We start from the raw sequence: 27,863 nt of genomic DNA, 5'->3' as shown, positions 1-27,863 counted from the left end.
ATTCCTCGGTACCATATACATAGAAAAAAGCTAGAAGTGGTGCTATGGCTCAAGTGGTAGAGTGCTTGCCTTGAGGAAAGCCCAAGGACAATGCTCAGGCCCTGAGTTCAAGACCCACAACTGACAAAAAAAAGGAGCTCTGACAGCTGGCTCAGGACTGTACTTTGGGCACCTGACTACCCAGGGTAGTCCCGGCTGGAAATAAAGCCTTTTATTTTTATTTCATATCTCTGTTAACTTCTCTGGCAATCACCTTAAAACACCATGTTAAGTCCCTTAAATGACAAATAAGGAAACATGGGAAGGGTAAAGAAAGGAAATTTATTACATGGCACTTTAGCACTTTAGTCCACCTTCAGTACCTTGGGGTACAAATATTTGCTTGAGTTTCAGTAGGGAGAATTGGAGACGGGGGTGGGGGGGGGCGCTAGGGAAGTACGCATAGTTTAAAAAGCAATTCTACTGCATGTTCAAAGGTAGGAGAGAAGTGGCCACTGCTGAGGAGTCAGAGGTGGTTTGACATTCCAGTCTCAAAACCAGTCAGGTGTGGTCTTGTTCCATTAAGAGTCAGTTACACCTGGAAGGTGGTCCAGTCTCCCTCCTATCTGCTCTTTCCTAAGTTCCACCATGGCCTGCAGGGGGAAGTGACTCTAAGCAAAAGACACAGAAACAAAATGTCAAAGTCTGGGAAGCCCAGCCATTATCCTACTACAGCTAACTGGTGGCCGATAAAAGCAGATTTATAAAAATTATCCCAAGCTTAGGGCTTGGGAGGAAAATGAATAGAGTTCTTGGTGGCCTGTGGAAGTTATCAAACACTCTTAACATATATACAATTAGAAGCAGTGAAAAGGGAAAGAATATCAGGAAGAAAGAAAGAAAGAAAGAAAGAAAGAAAGAAAGAAAGAGAGAGAGAGAGAGAGAGAGAGAGAGAGAGAGAGAGAGAGAGAGAAAGAGAAGTAATGACAAATACACTAAATCTGGTGTAAAATTTAACAGAGCAAGTCTCAGTGAAATTCCAAAAGACAAGGACCATACTCATAGGATGCATGGCCAAAGGCACAAAGAAAATCTTACAGAGGGCAAAAATCACCATTACAACACACACAAGTAAAAGTAATGTGATGAATGCTCTTTTTCATCAGAAATGATGCAGGCCAGAAAGCACCAGAAATCACATGTTCAAAGCTCTGAGGGACAACTGCCTATCAAATAATGATTCTGTAATAAACACTAATGAAAAACTAAGAAGATGCACAGATAAAAATGAGCTGAGCCAACTTATTTCTAGTGGACCTATGCCAACAAGTAATAAAATGTCATTTGGCTCACAAGCAATGCCTCCAACAGCTGGGGTTACTGCCAGCACCAAATATGAGAATAAACACAGAATACTGGGTACACATTCATATTTCTCTTACGTAAAAGCCATATACCGATAAAAGCAAAAATTCCAACATTGTACTGTTGTGTTATAACATAATTTTGGGGAGCGAAGTATAAAGGATAAACAGAAACTTGTACTAGGTGTCTACCTTTCACTGGAAGTAAGTTACAATAACCTGAAGCATAACTGCAATCCCTATAGTGCAGCTGAGAAAAGTTAATCAGAATAACATCTATATATAACCATCTGAATGGGAAGATGTACACAAAAACAGTAGGAAAATTAAGCAGTGAAAGTGTTTTCCTTTTCTTAATTTCTATATTACACACAAAGTGACCACAGTATATTTTTTAATGAAATCTTCCAATACAATTTAAACCATGCAAATTATCCTACACTTTTTAAATTTTTTGTCGGTTGTAGGGCTTGAACTCTGGGCCTGGGGCTATCCCTAAGCTCTTCAGCTCAAAGCTAGCCCTTTACCACTTGAGCCACAGCACCACTTCTGGTTTTCTGGTGTTTAAACAGAGATAAGAGTCTCATGGTCTTTCCTGACTGGGCTGGTTTTGAACCCAAATCCTCAGATCTCATCCTCCTGACTAGGTAGGATTACAGGAATGAGCCACCAGCGCCCAGCATCCTATACTTAAAACACACACACACACACACACACACACACACACACACACACACACACACACACACACACACACACACACTTGAGAGTAGGGGTAGGCTGTGCATTATGCCAAAAGCAAAAGAAAAAATATATCTATATGCTTAAAATCTATATTTTAGTCAGGTGAGAAAGAGAAAAAGAGGGCAGAAAAAAATTCTGATAAGGAAGAAAGAGAGTGAAGGAAAGAGGAAACAGGGAATGAAGAGGAAGATGAAAAGAACAGAGGAATCCATGGAGAAATGAAAAGAGCACAAAACACAGGGAAGGAGGAAGGCTGAAGACAGGCATGGAGCTGCAGCAGTCTCCTCCTCCTTCTCTTCCTCCTCCTCCTCCTCCTCCTCTTCCTCTTCCTCCCCAACCCCACCCCTCCTCCAGGCTCCAAGCTATTCTGTTGTCACTTTTCTGATCTGTGTTGAGATTTGGCTTTGTTTTATTTTTAGAAAACATATGAGGCCACATCCCAAATCTGCCACAGAGATTGAGGAGCATCAACCACTGGATGGCAAATGCCAGAAATGTTTGTGAGAGAGAAGTCTGGCTAATGAACACTACAGTGATCCAAACTAAATAACAATAAAAAACCTGGAGTCTTAGAGATACTCTGGAATCCTTACAAGGCACCAATGGCACCACTGAATGTGTGCCTCGGAGGCAGTGACAGGGGAACAGGCTGGCAAATGGCAGCTCGAACAGAGAATTTCTACTTGAAGTGCAAAAGACTTGAAAGCTCTTCTCAAGTTCTAGGGAACTCACAGGTCCTGTAAAATTTTTAAATTCATTTAACATCCTAAAAACAAAATACTAACATAAGCCAATAAATACTCAGCTTGTATTCAAGCAATTCAATGCCATTTTTAGTACCATAATGGTGCTTGTAAGTCAGGCTTGGTGCCAGGTGGCTCCAAATTCTGGTGTACAGTTTTCATTTGCTGAAAGCAGGCCCACCTGTAGCTGAGGAGGCTGTCATGCAAGGAATGTACACTGCTGTACATGTACATCCGAGTTTCCAGTCAGTCAGGAGAAATAACGCTTACCTGCCTTCAAAACAAATGAACGTATCTCCACAAAAAAACTATTCTTTCATCTCCCTAGATGCACAGTAACTCAAAACTTTTTGAAATTAAGTATTTTCATGTGACTGGACGAAACTGGACTTATAATGTGGAAGCTTTCCTTGCCTGGAGTAGGGCTGACAATGACACAACCCTCTTGCTCAGCAGAGAGGGCAGACCAGAGACAGAGGCCATGCTGTGAAGCAGAGCGAGACTGACCATCAGCCACAGTTAGGCCTCTGAGATACAGCTGCCCTCTCTACATTCACATTCAAGCTGTTCTGCCAGGACCCCATCTACAAATGTGTAGTGAGGACAATGTAAGAGCCATATATGAGTCAGGTGCTGAGAATCCCAGATCTGAGGTGAAGGACTGAGTTAAGAGTCCAGCCTGTGCCACCTGGACAGCTCCAGGTAGAAGTGGGCTTCACAGTGACAGCCTGTCTCAAAAAGCAAAACAAAGCAAAGCAACACAATATCATTCATTATATGTATACATACATACATATACATATTTATATGCTTATATAAACATATATACATATACTTATGTACACGTAACTATGTATCTGCAACTGTTTATATTTTTATATACCATTATATATACATGTATTTACATATCTGTGCATCTACATCTATGCTTATATATTTATATATGAGACTTTGCCAAAATGAATTATTCCCCTTTTCAGTACTTTTGGTTGCATTACTATTACCACATCATCAAAAGTGTCTCAGTAACTAATGTAAGCTAAGAACTAAAATAGGAAAAAATTAAATGATAGTGACCAACATTTTATAATATAATTCAGTGACATAAAATTTAAAACTATTCACATATCAAACATAAAGCAAGCTATAAATCTGTCAAGCCATAAGCAAATATTACAATTTCAATAAAAGTGAAATATGTTATTAAGATTGTTAATACAAATTCTATCAGTTAAATGCTACTTTCAGTTATTTTGTAAATTTGCTTTTAAGTTTCACTAGTAGGTTTGTTTCAAAGATAGAACACTAAAACCATGTGCACTGGAGCCTAGACTGAGTTTAAATCACAGAGTGCTGTTTATTGGCTGTAGAATCTTGAACAAATTATTTAGCTGGTCTGCCAGGTCCTCAACCATAAAATCAAGACGCTAAGACTACAAAGAATATTTAACTGGAATCCAAAAAATTAAGAGTCTGTGTGCTGGTGCCAGCATTCCTGGGTGTTGTGCTTACCTTTTTCTTCGTGTGAGGTGTACTACTGCAGGGTTTAGTTGGAAAGAACGTGTGTGCACAGTATCCATTCAGATTGCAAAGCACACAGCAAGCACATGTGTTGCTTGGTATTATGTCGGTTACTATAATTTATTATTTTTACGATTGCTCTAAAGTTGACAGGCACTGTATCTGTAGGAGTTTACACCTCATTTCACAGATGTACATCAAACAACATTATGATTCAGCATCCGTCCACAAGGTAAAGAGGAGGGTACAAGATTTTTTTTCCTCTTTAAAGAAAGCCCATGTGAAGAAAACACATAGAACACTGTTTTGTAAGATGTTTTCCACCCTCCTATAAGTGTTAATTAAGTTTGCTTGAATGCCAACAGAAAAATCAGTTATGTATGAGGTCTTAGGAGCAGAGGCCACTCGGACATCCAGGAGGAGTGGCCAGGACATACAGCTTGGGCGCTCCAGTCCACACCACCTGACACAGAACTGTTTATATGGATTAAGTCTGTTTTAACACACCAGTTCATTTACCACCAACCTACTGCCTCAGAAGAAACAGGAACTATAAAGTTTAAAATACAACTAACTCCTCCTCCCCAATAACATAGCATATATTACTCAACAACAAACAAAAATCCCAGAGCCACTACCTTTCACACCTGGCTGTGGAATCCCCTTAAACAACCCTGAAAATAGTTTAGAAAGGATGTTTTAGTTTAGGAATTCCCCTCCCGCCCCCGCACCATTATGGTTCTTTGAAAACTTTAAAAACATTTGGAAACACGCAGCAGCATTACTCATTGGACACTATGTGGAAAATGAAACCTTACAACGTGTGAGCAGGTGGGTACTGGAGGGAAAAACTGGAAAAAAATGTGCACTTTACCTGATTTCTGTAACTGTAACCCTTCTGTACCTCACCTTTATAATTTTTTTTTAAAAATTTGAAAAAATGTTATGGAAATCCCAAAGTTATCAATTATATCTAATGAAGGAACAAATAAATGTTCATTTACACTTGGCTTAGGTCTCCTCTATATAAAAGAACATCCATCCTAAGTTTTTAAGCACTGAGCCAGGATGCTAATTGACAAAAACAAACACTAACAGTGTGTACTTTTTCTGTTAGGTTACATAAGGACACTTGGTTCTCTTCGCTGGGATTAAATGTCTTCATTTTTTCCCTCTGCACATAATAGGTTTTGGTACAAACTTGTGACCAAAAAAAAAAAATCTTTTGGAGTTTTTAAAAGTTTCATTACTCCTCTACAGTATATATAGTAATAGGGACAATTTGGATAACTGCCAATAGATGGCACTGTTCCCACTAGGTAGCAAGGCCCTCAAACAGATCTCATAGGAACAAGTCATGATGAGCAAGTAACTGCTCAAATACATAACTGAATTTTTCACGATGAGGGAATATACTAAATATATTAAATAATTAACTAATTTATACTTAACAGTTATAGAATATGAGAAGGCCAACTCAAGCATACTATAGACTTATTTACCTAAAAACTTTTGAGTGGTGCCTGCTGTCATGAGGCACTACGAATATAAAATGAGTATTCTGTTCTGATAGTTATGTAATAATGGGATCAGTAAGTTTATTAGTGGAGTTATGCATAGAGAGTTATTAGGCTTAGTTCAAGGAAGGGACGGCTCAGGGAAAGCTGCTTGCAAAGGTGATGACACCCAAAATGGTCACAAAGGTTGGAGGGAAGGTAGCTAGTACACGTGTTCTGAAGGAAGCTTCGAGAGGGTGCTTAAGACATCTTATTTTGAACGGAAGATAGAGAAGGTTGTTATACATCAGGTTTGCACAAGGGATGGAAATAGGGTAGTTGGTACATCATATTAAAACAAAGGAAAAGGATCTACAAGGACAAGGACCTATGAAAATTGTAATAGCACCATGGAGATGGTATGACTCAGAGCATGATAATATCTAAGCCTGGAAGAAGTGCTCAGAGGGTCTGCTAGTGCTGCTAAGAAACTTGGACTTTATCCTCAGTATGAAAGACGAGCTACTAAAATCCTGTTGGAGGCAAGGGCAAGAAAGGTCAGGAGGAGGTGGGTTTAAATGAGCCACACCTGAAGGAAGGAGTACAACAGGAGACTTACTTAGGCAGTCCAGGCAGCAGGCAACAAAACTCTAATCAGAGTGAGCACTACAGGGAAGGGAAGTGTTTTAAGGATAATGAGGGGTAGTTTGGGGAAGTACTTTGAGGTTAAATTTGATCAGGATAAAGCCCTGGAATAGGTATGGAAGTTGAAAGTCAAGACCGTGTCCTGACTGGGTCATTTGAAGATGCCACTAACTTTTCACTGCTCTCATACTTGCTAACTTCTTCTAAAACGTTACCATAGTTCATAAGAACAGCAATGACACACTTTTTCTGTGCATGTGTTTCATGTCTGTTGATGAGATCGTATTCTATGAGAATGGTGTGTCCCACCTGATAGGGTTTTGAAACCCTGTTATGCCAGCAATGTGCACTTGCCAGTGCTCAGCAGAGAGGGGAAGATGAAACTTGATTTCTAAAACTCCAGTGCCTCACACTGCTTGGCCGAGAGCTTCCTGGCACATCTGACCATGTCCCATAGTTACCACAAGAGGCCATTCCTATTTGTTCCTCAGGCGCAGCCTGTGTCCTGGAGGTGGGAGGGAGTGGAGGGAAGGAGGGTTGGGGTGTAGGTGTTCCACATGTCAAGTCACGAGGGCCTGTCCCCCATCCCAACTGCCGGGCTAACACTCAATAAAGCAAAGCCTCTCGTTTTTTTATCTTCTGAGTCTGACCAGGATTTATTTTGCTTTTCTTTCCTTCATGGATATTAATTTTCTCACATAGTTTAATCCCTTATTTTCAAGCCTTAAAATATAGTGGCTGGTCAGCTCTCTGAAGTTTACATTGAAAAGAAAACTTTCCCTCCTCTCACATTTCACTTTCTTTTTTTTTTTCTTTTACAAAACGGTGTCGACTTTAGGGGCTCATTTTAATGATTTAACATGTGGATACATTACAAAATAATTACCACCATCAAAATAATGAACATATCCAGAACCTCAGATACTTAACATTTGTTTGTGTACAAGGTGGTAAAAACATTTAAGATCTACTCTCATAGCAACTTTTAGGGATATGATAGAGTCTCATTAACTGCAGTCATGGTAGTCATTACAACTCCAAACTTGCACAAGTGAAACTTTGTACCTTCACAGTATGAGTGTAAAAAGGTTAGGCAGGACCACAGAGGCTGTATTTGAGAAAACATGCCCAGATTTTCCGAGAATTTCCTCTACGCTGATTTTCTTGAAATATGAAGAAAGAAAACTGGATCTCGAGAGAAAAAAATGAAGAGACTACAGAAAAGGAAAACACTTATTTGAGGGACCAGCATAGTTGTTGAGGCGGGTGCTCGCTGCACTGAGAATAAGGAGGAGGACAGTGTGGATATCCCTCAAATGCAACAGGGCCTCCTAGCAAACACAGGGTCCTGAGGTCAAATTCCAGTACTGCCCAACGGAAATAACAAAATAGATTTTTGGAGTGTAGTATCTGAATGTTAAAAAAAAAATTAAACTACATAGTCAGACTCTAGCTCAAAAATTACCTTAAAAAAACTAAATGCATTTGAATACTAAATGGCATGTCTATCCAGAATAAGTATTTAAATAATAAGATGAGCTGATGCCTTAAAAATATTCAACCAAGAGATTTTAGTTAGCATATAATTTGTATATCCTGTGTGCTATGTGTTGCAGAATGACAGAAAGAATATAAAAATGGACCAATAAGTAAAAGAATTTACAGTTTCATATGGTAAGTAAAATGCTTGCATTAACAACAAGGACAAAACATCCTAAGTATTAATAATATTACGTAAGCTTTTAAGTTGATACAGAAGTTCAGTATAGGAGCAGACTGATTTTGACAGGAAAAATAAGACTTTGTTAAGGAGATAGACTATAAGCTAGTACTTAAGAGATCTAGGTGGTGATGTAGTCATATTAATTACGCATAGTTAAGAAAAAAATTCATGAAAAGAAATAACACACGTATGAACCTAAGAGGGAAAGTGACACTAAGAAGAGCTGGAAAACTCACTAGACTTAATTACAAATATCAGAACTCAAAACAGTCACAATGCCACAACTGGGAATAGAATTAAGCATTTTTCCCAGGTTACACATTTGGTATATGTTCTAACTGTATTAAAAGTCCAATGTTATGCTCCTTATTGCTTCTAAATTAGAAAAAGACTACCAATGACTTTGATAAAAGGAAGCAATGGGTTTTAATAAATACCACTTTTAATTTAATTTCTTCTAAAAATACATAGAAATTGACAAACTAGAGAAGTGGACTGGTGAAACGCTATTTAATACATAACATTAAAGTTGACTGTGTGAATGAAGAGATGAATACATAAGTACAAAAAGTAGATCTTTAAAGAAAATTCATAGTAAACATAGTCATGTAATATGAGCACTGTAAAGTGGACATTAACTTATTGGACAGTATTTTAGCAACTGCCTGTTAAAAGACAAATTTTATATTAATTATATATAGCATTTATAGAACATTATTTAAATGGAAACAAGCTATATATAAATGGGTAATGGCTGTGCTATTTTAACATATATTTTTTTAAATCTTGCTTCTCTAAATTGATCAAACTTTTGCCTTACCTTTAGAGAATAAATCTCCATATGTTTATGGAGATACAGCTAAAAATCCAGCATTCATTATCTGCATTTAGAACTTGCAAGGATAACACACAAGAAATGCTGTTTCAATTCATTCCCAGGGCAGGGGGTGAGAAATCAAATAAACAACTGATTTTTTTAAGTCAACTGTAGAAAATGAATCTGGGTCTACTGTTGTTCAAGTTTGCTCATAACATTAGAAGTATGTGTTTTGTAACCACATAAAGCCTTTCAGGAAGGTGGCTGATCCCTTTCTTTAACCCCGCAGGTTGGATGCTCCCTCTCTAAAAGCCTCCAGACCACGGTAAGGCAAAATATTCTACAGTCTTCTCTGGAAAAAAATAGAATGCTTTTCATTTAGATAAGGTATTTATTTATAAGCTGCTATAAGCATATCTAACCTTCTTTATGAGATTTTAAGTTCCTTAAAGGTAAGTTTTGTATCTTTCATAGTATCTCACCACACGGTGCATGTGGTATACTCAGTATTGGCTAAAATTTTAAGTATCTATTAGGTAAATATTTTAAGTGCTCTAGGAGAGATTATTTCTAATGGAATTCTAACGTATCCACGGAAGACACTGCTAAATGAGCTTAACAGTAGCCTGGCTACAAATGACACAATGTATGAGTATATAAATAAAGTCGAGGTCATTTTCAGAATTTGGTAGGAGAAAGATTAGATCACTGCTTTAGATTAAAGCCCTCTTTGTACATCACATGCTCAGATAACTATCTTGATAAACAGTTTTGATTATATGCAAATAAAATTTTGCATTACTGAAAACTTTACTGGGAAGAGGATACATCAAATAATTATTTATAAAAGCATATCAGTATAAAATCTGGAAATATAATTGTAATCCATTTATGAGAGCACAAATAGAATATATTAAATACCGCATATATTTAAATAAATTTGTGCTGAACTCTAGTTGGTCTTCTGTCATTCCCATTACTAAGGTTCTCTTTATAGAAATATTTTAAATGTTTTCAAAATATATAATGCTAGAACTACATTTGTCATAATTTGTCAAAGTAAAAGACCAGACTGATAATTATACAAATTACTCTCATAATGAAATAGGCATTAATTTAATTTTGAGCACTTGAAAATATGTTTAAAACTTGGAGGTTTATAAAAGAAGATACCACATAAAGATCCCTTAATATATTTTTCACAATATGCACAAAAATAGAATATGAAATCAGAAACATTTTACACATTCCCATACTTCAGAGAGCGCTAACAGCATTTTACTAGTCGAAAACACTTTATCTTCATGTCTCTATGAGGCAGAGTTGGTGCATAATAATGTAATTTATATTGCCTAAATGTTATTTTGGGAGCATTGCATCATTTCTCAAACTTCATGACCTTTATAATTTTCTAAACTTTTATTTCCCTCATTATTCTGAACAGATTTCATTACATATTTTGAATGTAAACAACCCTGAATAATGATGGGACCATTACGTATGTACAGCTTTGACATCGTGCATGAAGCTGAGATGGAAACCCAGTGCATTAATTTACCTCTCATCTTCGGTAACTGCACTCCCATAAAAAAGTTTTATACTCAACTCACATAAATCATGTAGAAGAAAAATGAGAAAATCTGGTGGCTAACTCATCTTCCACCATTCTGCGAAAATGAAATTCACTGAAATACCTATCAAAACTGCAATCATCAAGAGATAATGTCTTCTTAGGTCTATCTGCACTTTCCGATTTAATTTCCTCCATGCCCTTGACATCCACAGATACCATTAAGATTAAGCGCATACAGTAACTGAGTAGTTTTCAGATTTTGATATATGGGGCCTAGGCACTAAATGTAATATCATCATTTGAAAATTAATGCAATATTTCTTTTGTTAGTTTTTTGACTTGGAAAGCAGGAAGAATACTTTGGTTTCTCTCAAGTAATTTGCCCATCAGAATGACATGCAATTATGAACAGATATGCACCTGGTCAGAGGTCAGTCAAATTACTACATCATTTAATGAGTACAGAGATCAAAATGTAGCACACTGTTGCTGCAGAGAGACGCCTTGCAGCCTGCTACATCAAATATGATGGAATCATTAGAGTAATAAGCATGAAAATCTGTTTGCAGATTAACCTGTGGTTTCATGCTGCTCTCATCTAATGGGGCACTGTGGAAATCTTGTCAGCTTTTCATCAGCTACGATCAAATTACTGAAATTGCGTACAAACCACTGGTGCAATTGGAAACAACATCTACTCGTACAGTTTCTTTATGATGACGCCAAAGAAAATGACAGACTTGATTTTTTACAGTTTTATTGACTGTTCAGCATCCAATTGTTCAGGTAATCTGTGTACATCAGTTAAAAGATCTATGTGCGCTCATGTTTCTTTCACATATCAACAAAATAATAGTCAATTTAAATTGTGCAACAAATGTTACCATCACTAACTACAGAGTAAAATGTACGAATTGCACTTTAGTGAGAAATTTCATCCCAGATTCTTGGTCATTGGAACTGTAAAGCTACACTTTAATCAAAGCACAGCTTTAAAGCACTTGCCGTTAGTAAATGAAAGATTCTAGTATAAGTGGAACATTTGTGAAATCTGGTTGGTGGGTCACAGTGATCTGTTAAATTAGCTTTGTATGTTTAAATTTTCATAATTAAAAAGTTAACTTCCCAAGAAAAGAAAATTATAAAACCAACATTAAAAAAAATTCTCCTCTCTTTTAGGATAAAAGCAAGGCAGGTAAAAATGAAATTACTAGAAAAAATTTATCTGTTTCCTTGAATGTTTTGTACACTGTTGGTACCCTACAAAATCTTAATTTTCTGAGCTAAAAATTATATTATTAGAATAAATATTATTAAAGCAGACTAGATTCATATTCTTTTTATAAGCTTTAAGTGAAAGGCTAATAAAAATTAATATGGTCTACCACTCCAAAATAATTTAATCAACCCTATTTGTCTATTTTAGCTACATAAATTGTTTATGGCCCTCTAGTTTACCAATTGGTAGTTAACTATATTCTAAAACATCTCGATGAGGCTAGCTATCGAAAGGAAGCAGTGCTCAAGACAGACTTTTTATGCTAAGCACACAAGGGCTTTTCTTTCATAACATTCTACATTTTTAGCTAGAAAAAGCCTAAGAAATCATCTAGTTTACAGGAACAAATGGATTCTCTCAAGGTAAAGAGGCCACTGCTCTAAATCCCAAGCCAGAGTTTTCCCAGCACTCTGCTAATATTCCAGATAAAAACAGCAGAAGTAATTTTTTTCTCATTCACATGTGCAGATCCCAGCAGTGAGGATGCCCGCATGCCCCCCAGAAGCCCTCTCTGACAGCATCTGGAACCCGCCCCTCACTATGCTGGGCACAAAGGACATTAAAACCGACAACAAATTGATTAGCAAGTAATCTTCCTAATCAATGTGGTATCAACTGGCTTCACTTTCAGTTTCCAAATAATTCAACAAATACATAATTATTTGCAAGAAAAGGCACTGATACTTAGTCAAAAAATAAATTCAAAGCTGAAATCTGAATAAAGAATAAACAAAGAAATAAATTATATGGCACTAAATCATGTTAATATAAGATGTCAGAATTTCAAATTTTGAACTGCTAGTACATAAAACTGAAAACTAAAGAGGTCACATATTCTTTTTCATTTTTACTTATTTGGATTTTTGCAAGTATCAAATAGGATTTTCTTTCAAAGTAATTCCTTCTTTCTTCTATTGATCATCGTGAATATATCAGAAACCTATTCTTTTTTTTAAATTGTTAAGATTTTAGTGGTTACATATATTTTATGGTACGGTGACATAGTTATTCTTAGCTATTAGCATAATCACTTTTTAACCTTTCTAATATTAAGCACCATCGTTCTAGTCTATAAAATTTATAAATTTTGGAGTATACAAAAACCGCTAGACTTACATAGAACAAAATGTTTAACTCCTTGAATATTAAGTATTATGCATAAATGTTTATAGTACAAACAGATAAGTATGCAAATACATATGTTTAGATGTATAGATAGATAGATAGATAGATAGATAGATAGATAGATAGATAGACAGACAGACAGACAGACAGACAGACAGACAGATAGTGTGAGTGAGTGAGCGAGTATGGGAGGAAATGTGCTAAAAAAATGCTAGATTGATGGCAGGTGGAAAATATATTCATTGTTTCTTTTATACTGGTTTTTGGCCATTCATATGGTTTTTGCCCTTCATAATATTTTAGAATATATAATGAAGTTTTACAAACAAAATGGATATTAGCTGATAGCAGACAACATTTCTTCACAGCTTACAGTGAGTACTGGTTAGTGAGACAGTGAGATCTGATGTTACTTAGACCACTGAATAAAACTTCTCTTTCTCTGATGATACATTTATAGAAAGCCTCCCACTCAGGCAAATTTCCCACACACTACTTTAATGACCTTAAGAGAAAAGGGGAAGAGGATAAAATGAACAACACTGGAGGTCACATAGCACGGCTACTGTCCTCAGACTCCTCCTATCTGCAATTTTCCTAAGACCAACAGGCCATGCACCTTAAGGGTAAGGGCAGAGCTGGGATTCTGTGGCAAATGGCAATGAGTGTGAGTACAAACAGCACTGTGCAGTGGCAAACATGCACTTTAACAACAACAAAAAAGCCCAGAGTTTGGCTTAGTGGTAGAGAGCTCAGGCCCTGAGTTTAAGCCCCAGGATTGGCAAAGAGAGAAGGGGGTGAGGGGGGAGAGAGAGAGAGAGAGAGAGAGAGAGAGAGAGAGAGGAGAGAGGAGAGAGGGGGAGAGGGGGAGAGGGGGAGAGGGGGAGAGGGAGAGAGAGGGGGGGGGGGAGAGAGAGAGAGAGAGAGAGAGAGAGAGAGAGAGAGAGAGAGAGAGAGAGAGGAGGGGGGAGAGAGAGAAAGAGAGAATTAGGAACATGAACCATGTCTTATTTGGGTTAGGCACTAGTAGGAGGGGGCAGACAAGTGGGGAAGGACAGGACAAACACAGACAGGGGCCGGGAGTTTGGCCTAGTGGTAGAGTGCTTGCCTAGCATGCACAAAGGCCCAGGTTCAATTCCTCAGTACCACATACATACAAAAAAGCTGGAATGATGCTGAAGCTCAAGTAGTAGAGCTCTAGCTTTGAGAAAGTCCAAGGACAGTGCTAAGGCTCTGAGCTCAAGCCTAGGACTGGCAAAAAAAAATAATAATATATATATATATTTTTTTTGATGCAGTATACATCTATGAAAACAGAACAATGAAGCAGTGAGATGGTTTTGAGGGGGAGACAGAGAATGACAGGAAAATGATTGTGATCAGCATGAAAACTCCCTGATATAACTAATTGATGTCATTTTTTTTAAGTATAGTTTCATTTTTAAAAGTGGTAATAAGCACATGTGCATGGAAAGTCAGAAAACATCATCTGTATGAAACATAAATCTTAGACTATAACATTTTTTAAAATTCCACATTTTGTCTCTTCGTTAGCAGTAGCTAGACACTTTCTTCAAAATATATATTTCAAAATACTTATTTCACCATGTATCACTGTGTCTTAAGCATGGACAGATGAGACTTTCCTTAGAAGATAGAGCAAGAGGTTGGAAGGGTAGAGAAAGGGCCCAAGTGGGAGCTGTTTGGATGACGAGGTGATATTTATTCATCAGAAGCAACTCTTAACAAACGTATAACTAACTGACCAAAATGCGTCAGAGATATGGATCACTGACTGCATTATTCGAGCTGGTCCTCAGGTTCAAGACCTGTAAGCTGCCTGAGAAACCCTAAGAGAAAGAGTTGTCATGTGCTACACATTGCGTTCTGACTTTCACATGTTCATGGAGCACATTTCTATCCAAAAAGAAAAGAGCAGCCGATGGACAGCATCTTCCGGGAGGAAAGTGTGCGCAATCTAGGGAGGCCTCTACTGCACAAGCACTTCTGCCCAGAACATCTAGCACACCCTGCACAAACAGATGATGTGAAGAAAGAGGCCAGCTGTGCTGAAAACTCTGGGCAGTGACATGAGAGGACACACACTTCAAACCGGGCTCAGATATCGAGAGTATATTGGGGGGATCTGTGCACTTTGAGATCATTTTTTTGAACAAAGTGAGAGAATATAAAACTATAGCAGAAACACTTTTTAAATAGAACAAATCAGAGGGAATTCAGAAGAAGAAGGGTTGTCATGATCTCTTTTAAAATTTTTTTCTAGTTCATGTTCTCTGTTAGGCACATCTTCAAGATGCATAATAACACATTAAGTGACTATGCCTGTGTTAAATAAAACTATTGGTCTAAGAATTGAAATACTGCAATTTGTCCTATGTACCACTGCCTAAAGAAAGGACCGAGCTTTTATTAGAACTTGATAGTATTATTGATGAGTATGACATAGCATTGGGCCTGCCTACATTTCTGGTGAGCAGCAACAATATCTTACAAACCACTGATGGCTAAACAAGCTATTAATGACAGTGGCTTTTCAACACTCAGAATGGCCAGACTGTGTTACCCAACCACAAGGACAAGGAGGTCATCACTCTCAAACGTTCTATAATGTAAGAAACACAAATGTGGCCTCTGTGGGGAGCTAAAACCCACAGGTATGGCTCCAGAGTTCTTCTTCTACCCGACTATTAATAGATGGCAAATCCTGCTGAGAGCTGGGAACACTTGCAACCCTTCTGAAAAAGAGATTTATTAGTGCTTATTTATGTGCCCACCTAAGTTTGAACAGGTACTCTAAGGCTTCATATGCTGTACTGAAAGGAACAACTTAACATCTGAATTCAAAATAGAGGAGAAAAACACTTCTGTTACTCTCTTAGCATGCAATGGTTAATTTTTTTCCCTTTTCAGAAATCTATGAATTGACCCTTCACAGGTCCATGTTTCCCTACCAGCATTCGCAGATCTGACTATGGATTTGTCAAGATTGAGGCCTTCTTCTACTCAACACTGCTTAGAATGTTTTCCCCCTGGGCCTCCATATTAACTTACTGAAACATATTATCTCCTGTCTCATCCCAGACCCAGGGAAGCAGAACCGCATTAAAATGCGACTCCCAGGTACCTTGGAGGGGTGCCTGTCACCTCCCCCTCACTCCTGCCACCTCTACTCATTCCTGTAATTCTTGGAAACAGCACACTGAGGACCAAGGACAGTTACTGCCCACACAGAGGGACACCATGCCACACAGTGCTCCTCCCCAGCCAGGAACAATTCATTGTGTCATATTTCCTTTAAAAGATGTTAATTTTTCAGAGTAACATCTAATATATATATTATATATTATATATATATATGTATATGTATGTATGTATGTATGTTTTGTTTTGCCAGTCCTAGGCAAAACAGGGCCTGGGCACTCTCCTCAGGCTTTTTCCTCAAAGATAGCACTCTGCCACTTGAGCCACAGAACCACTTCTGGCTTTTCTATGTATGTGGTATCCAGGAATTGAACCTGGGTCTTTGTGCATGCTAAGCAAGCACTCTACCACCAAGCCAAACTCCTGGCCCACCCATCTAATATTTTCTGATCTCACGATGAGAGTAGCCTTATATACTTTGCTTACAAAGTGGAAAAAGCTGTTTTAACCAAATGGCAAAGCTCTATTACCTGACATCTTTCATTATACCGAAAATAAACTACATGTTCCTGTTACTGGTATATTGGGCCACATCCTAAATTCTCTAGAAAGGAAATGCTTTAATTCTCATTTGTAGTTCAAGAGAAATCACTATTTACTATATTGACCAGAATTTTTAAATGTAAAATGGGAAAAATGAACTCAGAGAAAAATTCACTGATACACAGAAAGAGCTTAGAGTCAATTTTCTGCAACTTTCAAACATCATTAGTCCTAAAAAGGCAGGAGCAACATGGTCACTGGTACTCCTTCAAAACCAAGCGTTAAAAGGCAAATACTGGGGCCATTGCCAGAAGGACTTTTATCTATATGTGATTCTTCATCAAGTAAAACATTGTTTCCATCAGTTCACTATAAAATCTAGCAAAGAGAAAGTCCTCATCTCACTCCCCTTCTTTAAGTGTTAAGGTATATTTAGGCAAAGAGCTTTCTAGACATTTAAGTTTAGCTTTACTGATGGTTGCAGGAGGAACCTACACAATGACTTCCATGGTTTCCAGAGGCTGGGATAGAGCTCAGTGGTAGAACGTGGGCTTAGCATGTCCTTAGCATGTGTGAAGCACTGAATTTGAACCTGTAATCTCACTAAAAAGTGGTTCCTAAGGTTTCCCATTTAGAATTATGAATTTCTCTTTCTGAGGCAAAAAGTATTCGAAGACTACTTTCCATGACTATAGTAAGGTTAGTGCATAAGCAAACACACAAACAAAAACCATCAACAACAATTAAAATAGAAAGTGTAACCCCAAAAAGTCAAAATAATGGCCACAGGAAAAATGCAAATCAAAACAACTTTGAAATTCCACTTTACCCCAGTTAGAATGGCCATTATCAAGAAACCTAATAACAACAGCTGATGGCAGGAATGTGGCCAGAAAAGATCACTACTACACTGTTGGTGAGAGTGTAAATTCGTTCAACCACTCTGGAAAGGAGTTTGGAGGTTCCTCAAAACACGGGCTCCCTTAGGATCCAGCAATCATACTTCTGGGCATTTACCCAAATGTCCACAAACAAGGCCATACTAAACCTACCAGCACAAATGTTCACTGGATCATTACCACAGCTAAGATATGGAACCAACCCAGATGTCCCTCAGTAGATGATTGGATCAAGAAGATGTGGTACTTATACACAATGGAATTCTATGCTGCCATCAGAAAGATGGACATCTCCCCATTCATAAGGAAATGTCAAGAATTGGAAAAAAAATCATATTAAATGAAGTAAGCCAGAACCAAAGAAACATAGGCTCCACAGTTTTCCTCATTTGTAATAATCAGCATATGCCTAGGATTCTCCTAGCAGAGGATCATAATTGCTCAGTAGCTATGTGCATATGAGTACATAGGATGATGCCAAGCAAAATGAACTCTAAGATATGGAAACAAGAGGTTTTAATTTGTGGTTGTTGCTTTTAATGTACTAAATGGAGTTATTTCTTTTTTCTTTTTTTTTCCCCTATGGTTTATCTCCTTTTGTCACCTAGGCAAGGCCAGAAGTGGAAGCAGAAACACTGCTCCTGGAGGAGCACTGGAGGCAGTACAGAAACTAAGAAGATACTCAGTAGCTAAAGGAGGGCCAGGCAGCTCTCCTATTCAGTTCCCACCCACCATCATCTGAACAACTGCAAGTCACTGTGCCCAGACAGGCAGGAAGCAGAGGGGAGGGAAGGAGAAAAAGGGAGGGAAGGTAGGCCTCACTAGACTTTTTATAATCTTCACAACTACATTTATAACCTATAATACCTATTTATGAGCATGTTTAAGCCTAATTGTTACCATTACTCTAGGAATTTACTGGCTACACACAGTTCTTATTTAGCAAGCACATGTTCCTGAATTTTTTTTCTGTAGCTTTTAAATATTTAGAAAAGATGGTCCTGATTCATGAATTAAATCGGTATGTAAGTGAATGTGTTGATGTTTTATTGATCAGCTCTATGTAAGTGGGAAGATCAAATATCTGGGTATAATACTTAACTTATATTTATCATTTTGACATCTTGTTTTTTCATTAACTATATATCAACATTAATTTTGTATCTTGAAACAAATTGATTTTGTATAATTGAATGTGTCAGACATCTGTATTAACTGATTTGATGGCATGTGGGTTATGAAAATACTATCTAACCCCTGGCATTCTGCTCCAAAAGAAGACAGCTATGCAGAATGAATGATGTGTTAAGGGGTAGAAATAGCAACACAGTCCATTTGAGAACATTGATATTTTGCATTACTCTCCACTACATGTATATCGTGTTTAGAAATGTATGGCCTTGGGATAAATCATCTTGGAAATCTAGCAGTATCTCTTTGAGGCTTTCAATCACACACTGTGTTGTACAACACAATTTCTTACAATGTATACACTGTATTTTTCTCGTGTGAATACAGTGTTTGTGAGTAACTCTAGTTATTGTACAGCTGGCAGCCCTGTGTAGTTACACCATATTTACTGGATGGGACATGAAAGTATTCATGGTACTTTAAAGGAAAGCTATGTCTGTTTCACCTTTTGGCAATGAACCCTGCAACCTTGTAGTGTGTCCTCTAGACTATTTCTAAGGAGACCTGGCATCCGGGTACAGTTTCTATAACAATGTTCTCTGACCCTGAATGTTCTGGAGGTCCTAGGAGAGAAAACAGGGTATAAATGGATGGCCTGCAGGAAGGAGCTGAGGCTTCCTCTCTCTTCGGACTTTCCTAGCAGCTTGGGATATTTTTTTATAAAATCAGTTGTACTCATACTCAAACTGGTTTTGTTTACATTACATTTCTACCTAAGAAGATACAAACAAAGCTGGGCACCAGTGGCTCACACTTCTCATCCTAGCTATTCAGGAAGCTGAGATCTGAGGGTCAGGGTTCAGAGCCAGACCAGGCATTTTAGTCCCTGAGATTCCCTCCCTACCCCCTCCCTGGTCCTGGGCACTGTCCCTGAACTCTTCAGCTCCAAGCTACCACTCCACGCCCTGAGCGGCAGCAACACGTCTGGTTTTTTAGTAGTTAATTGGAGATAAGAGCCTCAGGGTCTTTAGTGCCTGGGCTGGCTTTGAACAGAGCTCCTCAGATCACAGCCTCCTAAGTAGCTAGGATTATAGGCATGAGCCATCACACCCGGCTCCTGAGACTCTTATCTTCAATTAACCACCAGAAAAGTGGAAGTGGTACTGTGGCTCTAAGTGGTGAAGAGTTCAGAGACAGCACCCCATGACCCACCAAGAAAAAAAAAAAGTATAGGATAATATTTGAAGGTTTAAATTGTATTGGAAGATTTCCAGGGTTCCATATAACTGTATGCCAAGAAGGGTCCAGAAACATATAATACAAAGACAGCCAAGTATGTTTCTTGGTGGTAAGTGTAACAACTGCACTTCATTTTTCTTGGGTTTTATCCTATCTTAAAACAATGCTAGTTCATCTTCACCTGTTTACCCCTTCAATATACTATTGACTCTTAATATTTCTGAAGAAGAGGAGGGAAGGAAGAAAAGAAGGAAGGAGATAACAGTTCACAGTTCACAGGTCAATAATGTCAAGTTACACTCTTTTGAAAGGGTTAAATGAAATGTATTAAAATCACACCAAAAATTATGAAATTTAAAGTAAAAGTAAAATTCAGTTTTATTTACTGAGGAACACAAACTAAATATTAAAAATGTAATACACAGTAATTTAAGAGGTAAAAGTTCATTTTGGCACTATGGCAGTTTTGTTACTTGATACAAACTACCAATTAATTCTGGAATGTCATACATCACATGACCATTATGCACCAATGTCCATAGGTGGCGATAAAGTAATAAATGCACTTGGAAAGCATTTTTGATGATAGGAATAATGAACATTTCTTTCTTTCTTTCTTTCTTTCTTTCTTTCTTTCTTTTTTTTTTTTTTTTGCCAGTCCTGGGGTTGGGCTCAGGATCTCAGCACTGTCCTTGGGTTTTCTCAAGGCTAGAGATCTACCTCTGGAGCTAGACCACTTCTGGCTTTTTTCTGTGTATGTGGTACTGAGGAATAAAACCTGGGTCTTCGTGCATGCTAGGCAAGCACTCTACCACTAAGTCAAACTCCCAGCCCATAACAAACATTTCTAATCCTTAACAAGCTTAAGATTTTGAACTACTTTATTAGATTCTAGTTTTCTAAGTACAGCTATACTTTTTTAGTAACATTTTTACTTTAGCCTTGGAAGGAAAATGTTTCCAACTCTGAAATTCCTGTCAGTCAAAGGAAATTGTTTTTCCTGACTGTTTTGATTTTGTGAAAGGAGATCAAAAGCACATTAATAGTTCACAAAGCTGCAAGAATGAAGCCTCGCATTTAAGAAGTACTTAGCCTGTATTTATAAAAGAATCTCAATCATTAATTATTCAACATTTGGATTTGACCAGAAACCAGAGCATGACTTTATCATGCTCTGTTTAAATGAACTACTTGATGTGGCAATGAACACTTGATACAGTGGGTTCAATGCTTTCAAGACCTGTTAAGATAGCACGGTTTTTCCAGTTTTTTTTAATCAATCTTTAAATTAAAAACTGATTTTAAGATAAATCAGTTTGAACTTCATCTTTTTAAAAAAAGTTTACCTAAGCCAAAATTTGTGCATCTCAATTATCTTCTATTCTAAAACTGCATATAGTTTAGACCAATGCATTATTCATAAGGCAAATACTCCAGGAAAAACAAAGCTGTACGCTTCTTTCAAAGCTGTTAAATAGCTAAAACATACCATATTTATGCATGCAATATTTGATTGTGTTTTTCTTAAAACACAAGCTTGTTTTGTCAGATCAAGATAAGCCAAAAATTCTACAACAAACAATTTTTGCTCATAATTAAAGCAATCATCAATCCAAGGATTGTCATTCATTTCATTTTATCTCTACATCAAAAAAAGGTAATTTAAAAAAATTTAAATTCCCTTGAAATGATAAGATAAATGAAATGTAAGTGCCTTCACATAATAACAGTAAGCTGACCCTTTGGGAAATGGTTGACTTTTTCAATACAAGGTATTCAAAGCCCATTCAAAAGTGTTCATTTAGAATGCAGATATCAAAGATGATGCAAATGTTCAAGAGAAAATTAGAACTTACCAGATGTTCTAATCCAGCTTTGATGTTTCCAGATTCCCTAAAACAGAAGAATAAAAGTTCTAAACAGTTGTCTGCTAAAAACCTTGTCTGCTCTAATTTATGCTTACCAAAAAATGTTTTATAAGCCCTTACAATTTTTCAGTTATCTTTACGAATACATATAACCACTTCTAAGAATAAAATAATTTCCAACAAATGGGACTAAATTATTTATGTAAAACAGTATTACCTTTAAAATTGGTATTTCGCTAACGTAAAAAGTGTTTCAGATCTTTCAGTTAATAAGAAGCAAAAGAATTAATGTATGCATTCTCTCCACTATCCACTACATGTGTCATTTTATTTGCTTCATCAGATATTCATCCACCAATGGTTACATTTTTATATAAGGAACATAGACATAAAGAATAAATATGTGAGTATATAGTTAAATATACTGACAAATTATTTCTTGATATTAATCTTATTAATTTAGTACTTATTACAATTCAAGAATTATGATTGCTGTAATATTAAGAAACAATGAAGACAACTCAAACCTCAAATATCACAATAAACATTTTAAATATTTAATTTCTTGCTTTTATCTTGCTTTTAACTAAAAAGGAAAAAAGGGAAAGAAAGAAAGAAAGAAAGAAAGAAAGAAAGAAAGAAAGAAAGAAAGAAAGACTGTCCAAACAGCAAAGATAATTTAAATATACATTTGGTGAAGTATGGCAAATAATTAGATTTTTTTATGATTTCAACTTATACTAGTTTAGGTTTGACTTTTTTCTCTGCTCAAGCAATATTTTAGATCCAATGTAACTACAGGCCTTTTCTTTCATAACATGAAATTATATCTATGACACTGCAGAAAGTAATTGCGAAACCACTAACAATAAACAATGTAATTACATTTATGATATTTAATGTTTTCCCCATGTTTCTTCTGTTTCTCAGAGTAGTCACGACTTTTTTTCTATTTCTGTCTCATATTCTTCTTCGCTGAGAATACAATTATCTGTTTCCTTTGTCACACTGTACTATCTTCCCAAATACCTTCAACTTTGATACTTGAAGCAAAACTCCAGCTCCTTGCTTTGGTTTCCACTCCTCAGGGGTAAGTTCTCCCTCTCCTGGCACTCATCTGTAACCTTTCTCTTTTCTCATTTCCTGCTTCTGGTACTCTGAACTCAACTGGATAGCCAATGCTTAGAAATGTCAAGGTTTCTGTCAATTTTCAAAACAACATCCTCATAAAACTATTTGTGCAACTTAAAATGTAAACAAATGGCTAAACCACAAGATATTGAGGGTCTATAACACACACATTCACACAAACACACATACACACATAATGAATGAAGTTGTCCTCTCATTACTGACTTCCAGTTCTCAATCATGGATACTGACACTTTGTTTATCCTTTTAAAGATATTCTGTGCACATATTTGGCATGGTTTGTGGGAGGTCTGTGTTTTTGCCCTCTTATGTTTTATAAATCCCTAACGGAAGTTATTGTACACCCTGTGGGGTAGTTTGAGTTGGCATCTTGAAGCCTGAATTTTTATAATACATATTCTTTACTTTCTTCCATGACTGAATTGTCATGTAAGTTACTAAAAAATAACTTGCCACATCAGAAGGGATCGCTACTACACTGTTGGTGAGAGTGTAAACTCATTCAACCACTCTGGAAAGCAGTGTGGCGATTCCTCAAAAGACTAAACATAGAGCTCCCCTATGACCCAGCAATCCCACCCACTCCTTGGCATTTATCCAAATGTCCAGAAACAAAGACATACTAAAGCCACTAGCACAACAATGTTCATAGCAGCACTATTTACCATAGCTAAGGTATGGAACCAACCCGGATGCCCCTCAGTAGATGAAGAAGATGTGGTACTTATACACAGTGGAATTCTATGCTTCCATCATTAAGAATGACATCTCTCCATTCGTAAGGAACTGGAAAGACTTGGAAAAAAATCATATTAAATGAAGTAAGCCAGACCCAAAGGAACATAGGCTCAATAGTTTCCCTCATTTGTAACAATTAGTATACATCTAGGACTCTTCTAGTAGACGATTTCAATAGCTCAAAAGTTATGCACATAAGGTCATATATGATGAGAATAAATGAAAGGATCTCTAGGATATGGAAACAAGAGCTTTATCTTGTGATATTCTTAATGTACTATGTTATATTTCTCCTCTTTTTTTTTTTGCCTTATGGTTAATCTCATGTTGTTAATGTATCTGACTGTTACATGGTTTACTGTATACATGTGTTAGGTCTGCCTGGGAGAAATGATTCCTTCCCTTGGCGCTCTCCTGTGCACCCTGGAAATCCCTGCCCAGACTGTAACCTTGGCAACTGGCATGTCTGGAAGCAGTGGGAGGTCCCCCAGTCTGAAGTATTTCTTCATCCTCTGAGGTCACATCCGCTTCTGCTGTGGCCACACTTCTCCCCCTATATAATCTCTCACTTCCGGCCATAAGGTCTCTCTCTTTCTCTCTCAATAAACCTTTGCCTCTTAAACTGCATGGAGTTTCCTTTCGGCAAACCTTACATTTATTTGAAATAGGGAAGGGAAGGGGAGGGAAACAAGATGATTTGGGGGGGGGGGAATAGGGACAAAAACATGAGAAGGGGTATCAATGTGCAAGAAGTAATGCACCTCTACCTGATGAATGTAACTGTAACCCTTGTATACATTACCGCAACAATAAAATTTTTAAAAAGAAAAATAACATGCCATATAAAACAAGTACTCATTAAAATACAAGTTCATAGCTCATTACCAGATACCATCAGTGCTAGACACTCTTCTTCATACTACTTCAGATTTTAGATAAGTAGTGAGTGTGTGCAAATTGTATGCCATGGAACGTCATCACGGGCTGAAGCGTATTAGCAACTGTGAGAGACAGGTGAATGTCTGCACATACTAGGATTAATGAAGACTGCTAAAGGGCTATTTTCAGGTAGTCTGCTGTCAGTGCAATTTGGTACAAATTTAAGAGAATCTCCTGGGTTTCTGAGCTTTCTGCATTTTAGAATTACAAATGCAAAGCATCCTTTAAAATAAAACATTACTCTCTTTGGTCTCAGCGTTAGCGGAGAGATGACAAAGAGAACACCATCCTTTGGAAAGTATCGCAACAAGACACACATGTGCAGCGCTGTGGTTCTAACGCCTACCACCTTCAGAGTCGACATGTGGTAAATGTGGCTACCCTGTACAACCCAAGACAAAATACAACTGGAGTGCCAAGGCAAAGAGATGAAACTTACAGGGACTGGCCAGACAAGGCACCTAAAAATTGTCTATAGGAGATTCAGGCATGAATTCCGTGAAGGAACAATGCCCAAACCCAAGAGAGTAGCTGCTGCAGCATCCAGTTTCATCTTGAGAATTTCAAAGATTAGTCATACAATGAATGTTTTGTTTTTTTAAAAAAATTAAGATATTGGTTTGTTATGCTTCTAAGTGATTCTTTAAATTAAAAGCCTTTAGGTAAGATGTGTTTTCTAAATATCTCATGCTGAGAGAAAACCATGCATTTTTCCTGACAAGCTTCTTTTCTACCAAATGGAATCTACCACAGATCCCTGGCTGGCCAATATCCTTCAGCACCATTTGATCTCTTGTGGATCTCTGTGGCTCCTGCCTCACCACACCAATGCCTTCTCCGCAGTATTTCCAAACCTTCCTGAAATGTGAGCTCAAGTTCCCCATGATCCTTCTACACTTGTTCATCTCATCATGTGGAAAGGGCTGTGACACACTATCCACCCAACTTCCATTACCGCTAGACTACACTATCCACTTACAATACTCCTTACTCTCAGCCTCCTTTAATCCTCCTCATCTAGCCAACAAACAAACAGCAAAATAAAAACATCCTTCAGGACTTAACCTAAACCTTATCTCATCAAAGCAACAAACTCTTCCCATATGTCCCCACAATCCTGGGAATAACCCATCACAGATTTGATCACAAATCATTAGAATTTCTTCTTACTTTTTTTCTTCTTACACTGGCACCTATAAAATAAAAGGCCTTTGAAGGACGCATTGTCTACTTTTCATTTTTTATATTCTAGCACCAACTGTGAAATTATAGTATCTAAAAAATACTAGGCACCTGATGTGACTCTTATGAGACAAGGTTGGTACAGAGCAATAAGCTCAGGTCTGAGTGGTTCCATGAAGCATCATTACTCTATTCTCCATCTCCCTGCCTCCACCCCGCTCTGGTCAGCAAGGCAAGTGGGAGCCACAAGCTAAGTGGTAGCCTGGGAGAGTTCTATTAGAAGGAGTGTGGAGAAGGTGCATGTGTGCAGACTCTCCCTTTTTGCTTTCTCCAGAGGGCACAATGGGAGAAGTAGAGGAGGCCTGACTAGAGCAAGTGCTCTTCCACATGAGCCATACCCTCAACTCTTTTGTTTTCATTCTTTGTGAGATAGGCTTTCTGCTACTTTCCTGAATCCTGAGATTTCAGACAGGTGCCACCACACCAGGTCTCCATTCCAGTCTTTAAGTTAGCTGGAGAAGCCTAAGTCAGACCTTTTATTCCTCCCCTTAGGTTCAGATGACTAGATTCAGCATCTGAATGCTGACAAGCTCACTGTGAAATTACAAGGTATGTCAGCACAAGAAATGAAAACAGCAAATACAAGAACCTCATCCACAAAAAATATATATTCAGTAAGAATATAATCCAAGTACATCTTCAAGCAGAAAAAATGTATGTAATTTCAAATTTTAAATCTAATATGAAAATACTTATAAAAAGGCTCAATAATCTGATTCTGAATATTCAAAATAATACTCAAATAATGGCACATGTAATTCCATCACTTAGCAGGCTGACACAGGAGGAATGCAAGATCAAGGCCATTCTGGGTTTTACAGTGAGATGTTATCTCAAAATAATAATAATAATAATAATAATAATTTGAAGTAAAAAATACAGGATGGGCAAAAGCATAATATATACAGAGAATGAATTAATAAGTTGAAAAAATCAGTAGGACTATATCAGAAGGTAGACGGCTAAGAAAGAAAATTCAAAATAGAAGTGTTAACATCCATGTAATTGGAACCTGAGAGAGAGAACAAAGATGAAATGAAAGAGAATAAATACTTGAAGAAATACTCAACTCTCCAACTGAAAGGGCCAGAATCAGTAAGGAAAACAGATAGTTAAGCATAATTTTATAACAACATTTAAGATTGTAAATGGATTAGAAGTCCTAAAATGAGACCCCTTCCTAAAGCAGGAGTAATGTTGGTACCAGACTTCTGAACACTAATGCTGGCTGCAAGAAGACAAAGGAGTAGTAACCCCCAAGACAAAAAGGGGGAAAAGTTGGTCTACAATTTATATGCAGTTAACTTTCACTTACATAGAAGGAAAGAATAAATTCTTAGCCTACAAAGACACAGGAAATTTACCACACAGAGACATTACAGGAAAGAAGCCTTAAAAAATATAATCTAGTGGTAAGAGAAATAAATTCAAGAGGGAACAAGATTTTAAAAAAAAAAGAAGAAGAAAGCGTTGGGCTAGAATTTAGTGATTATTTTAACAATCCATCATAGCTAAAAAAAAGTAAAAGCAGTTCACTTGTAAACACCTGAGATTCAAAGGCCATAGGAGATTTAAATTTTAAATTTTAAAATGATACATACTCTAAAACGATTAAGAAAGGCTTCCCAAAGTGTGTGTGTATGTGGGAGGAGGGGACATAATCATGCCAACTATGAGCTAAAAGGAAGATGAAGTGGCAACTTTACATATATGGCTGGATGCTGGTGGTTCATGCCTGTAATCCTAGCCACTTAAAGGCTAAGATCTGAGGATTGTGGTTCAAAGCTAGCCCAGGCAGAAAAAAGTCCCTATGAGACTTTTATCTCCAATTAACCATTCAAAAATTGGAAGTGGAGCTGTGGCTCAATATGGTAAAGCACTAGCCTTGAGCAAAAGAACTCAGGGACAGCATCCAGGTCCTGAGTTCAAGCCCCACAAATG

General features: G+C 37.3%; 1 protein-coding gene and 1 pseudogene across 1 annotated transcript in view; one reads left to right on the top strand and one right to left on the bottom strand.

Annotated features, from left to right (window-relative positions):
• The window catches only part of Rsrc1 (arginine and serine rich coiled-coil 1), a 249,324-nt gene that overhangs the window by 98,002 nt on the left and 123,459 nt on the right, over nucleotides 1-27,863 (bottom strand). The window contains exon 7 of the mRNA XM_090328487.1: nucleotides 21,840-21,876. Coding sequence (XP_090184613.1) covers nucleotides 21,840-21,876 — 37 coding nt within the window. The remainder of the gene's footprint in view (nucleotides 1-21,839; nucleotides 21,877-27,863) is intronic.
• LOC150068449 (large ribosomal subunit protein eL37-like) lies at nucleotides 24,950-25,265 on the top strand (annotated as a pseudogene).

This window comes from Megascapheus bottae, chromosome 1 (genome assembly GCF_031878675.1).
Source record: "Megascapheus bottae isolate mThoBot1 chromosome 1, mThoBot2.hap1, whole genome shotgun sequence".
Taxonomy (NCBI): Eukaryota; Metazoa; Chordata; class Mammalia; order Rodentia; family Geomyidae; genus Megascapheus; species Megascapheus bottae.
The sequence above is the reverse complement of the archived record's forward strand: the minus strand, read 5'-3'. Positions and strand labels throughout refer to the sequence as shown.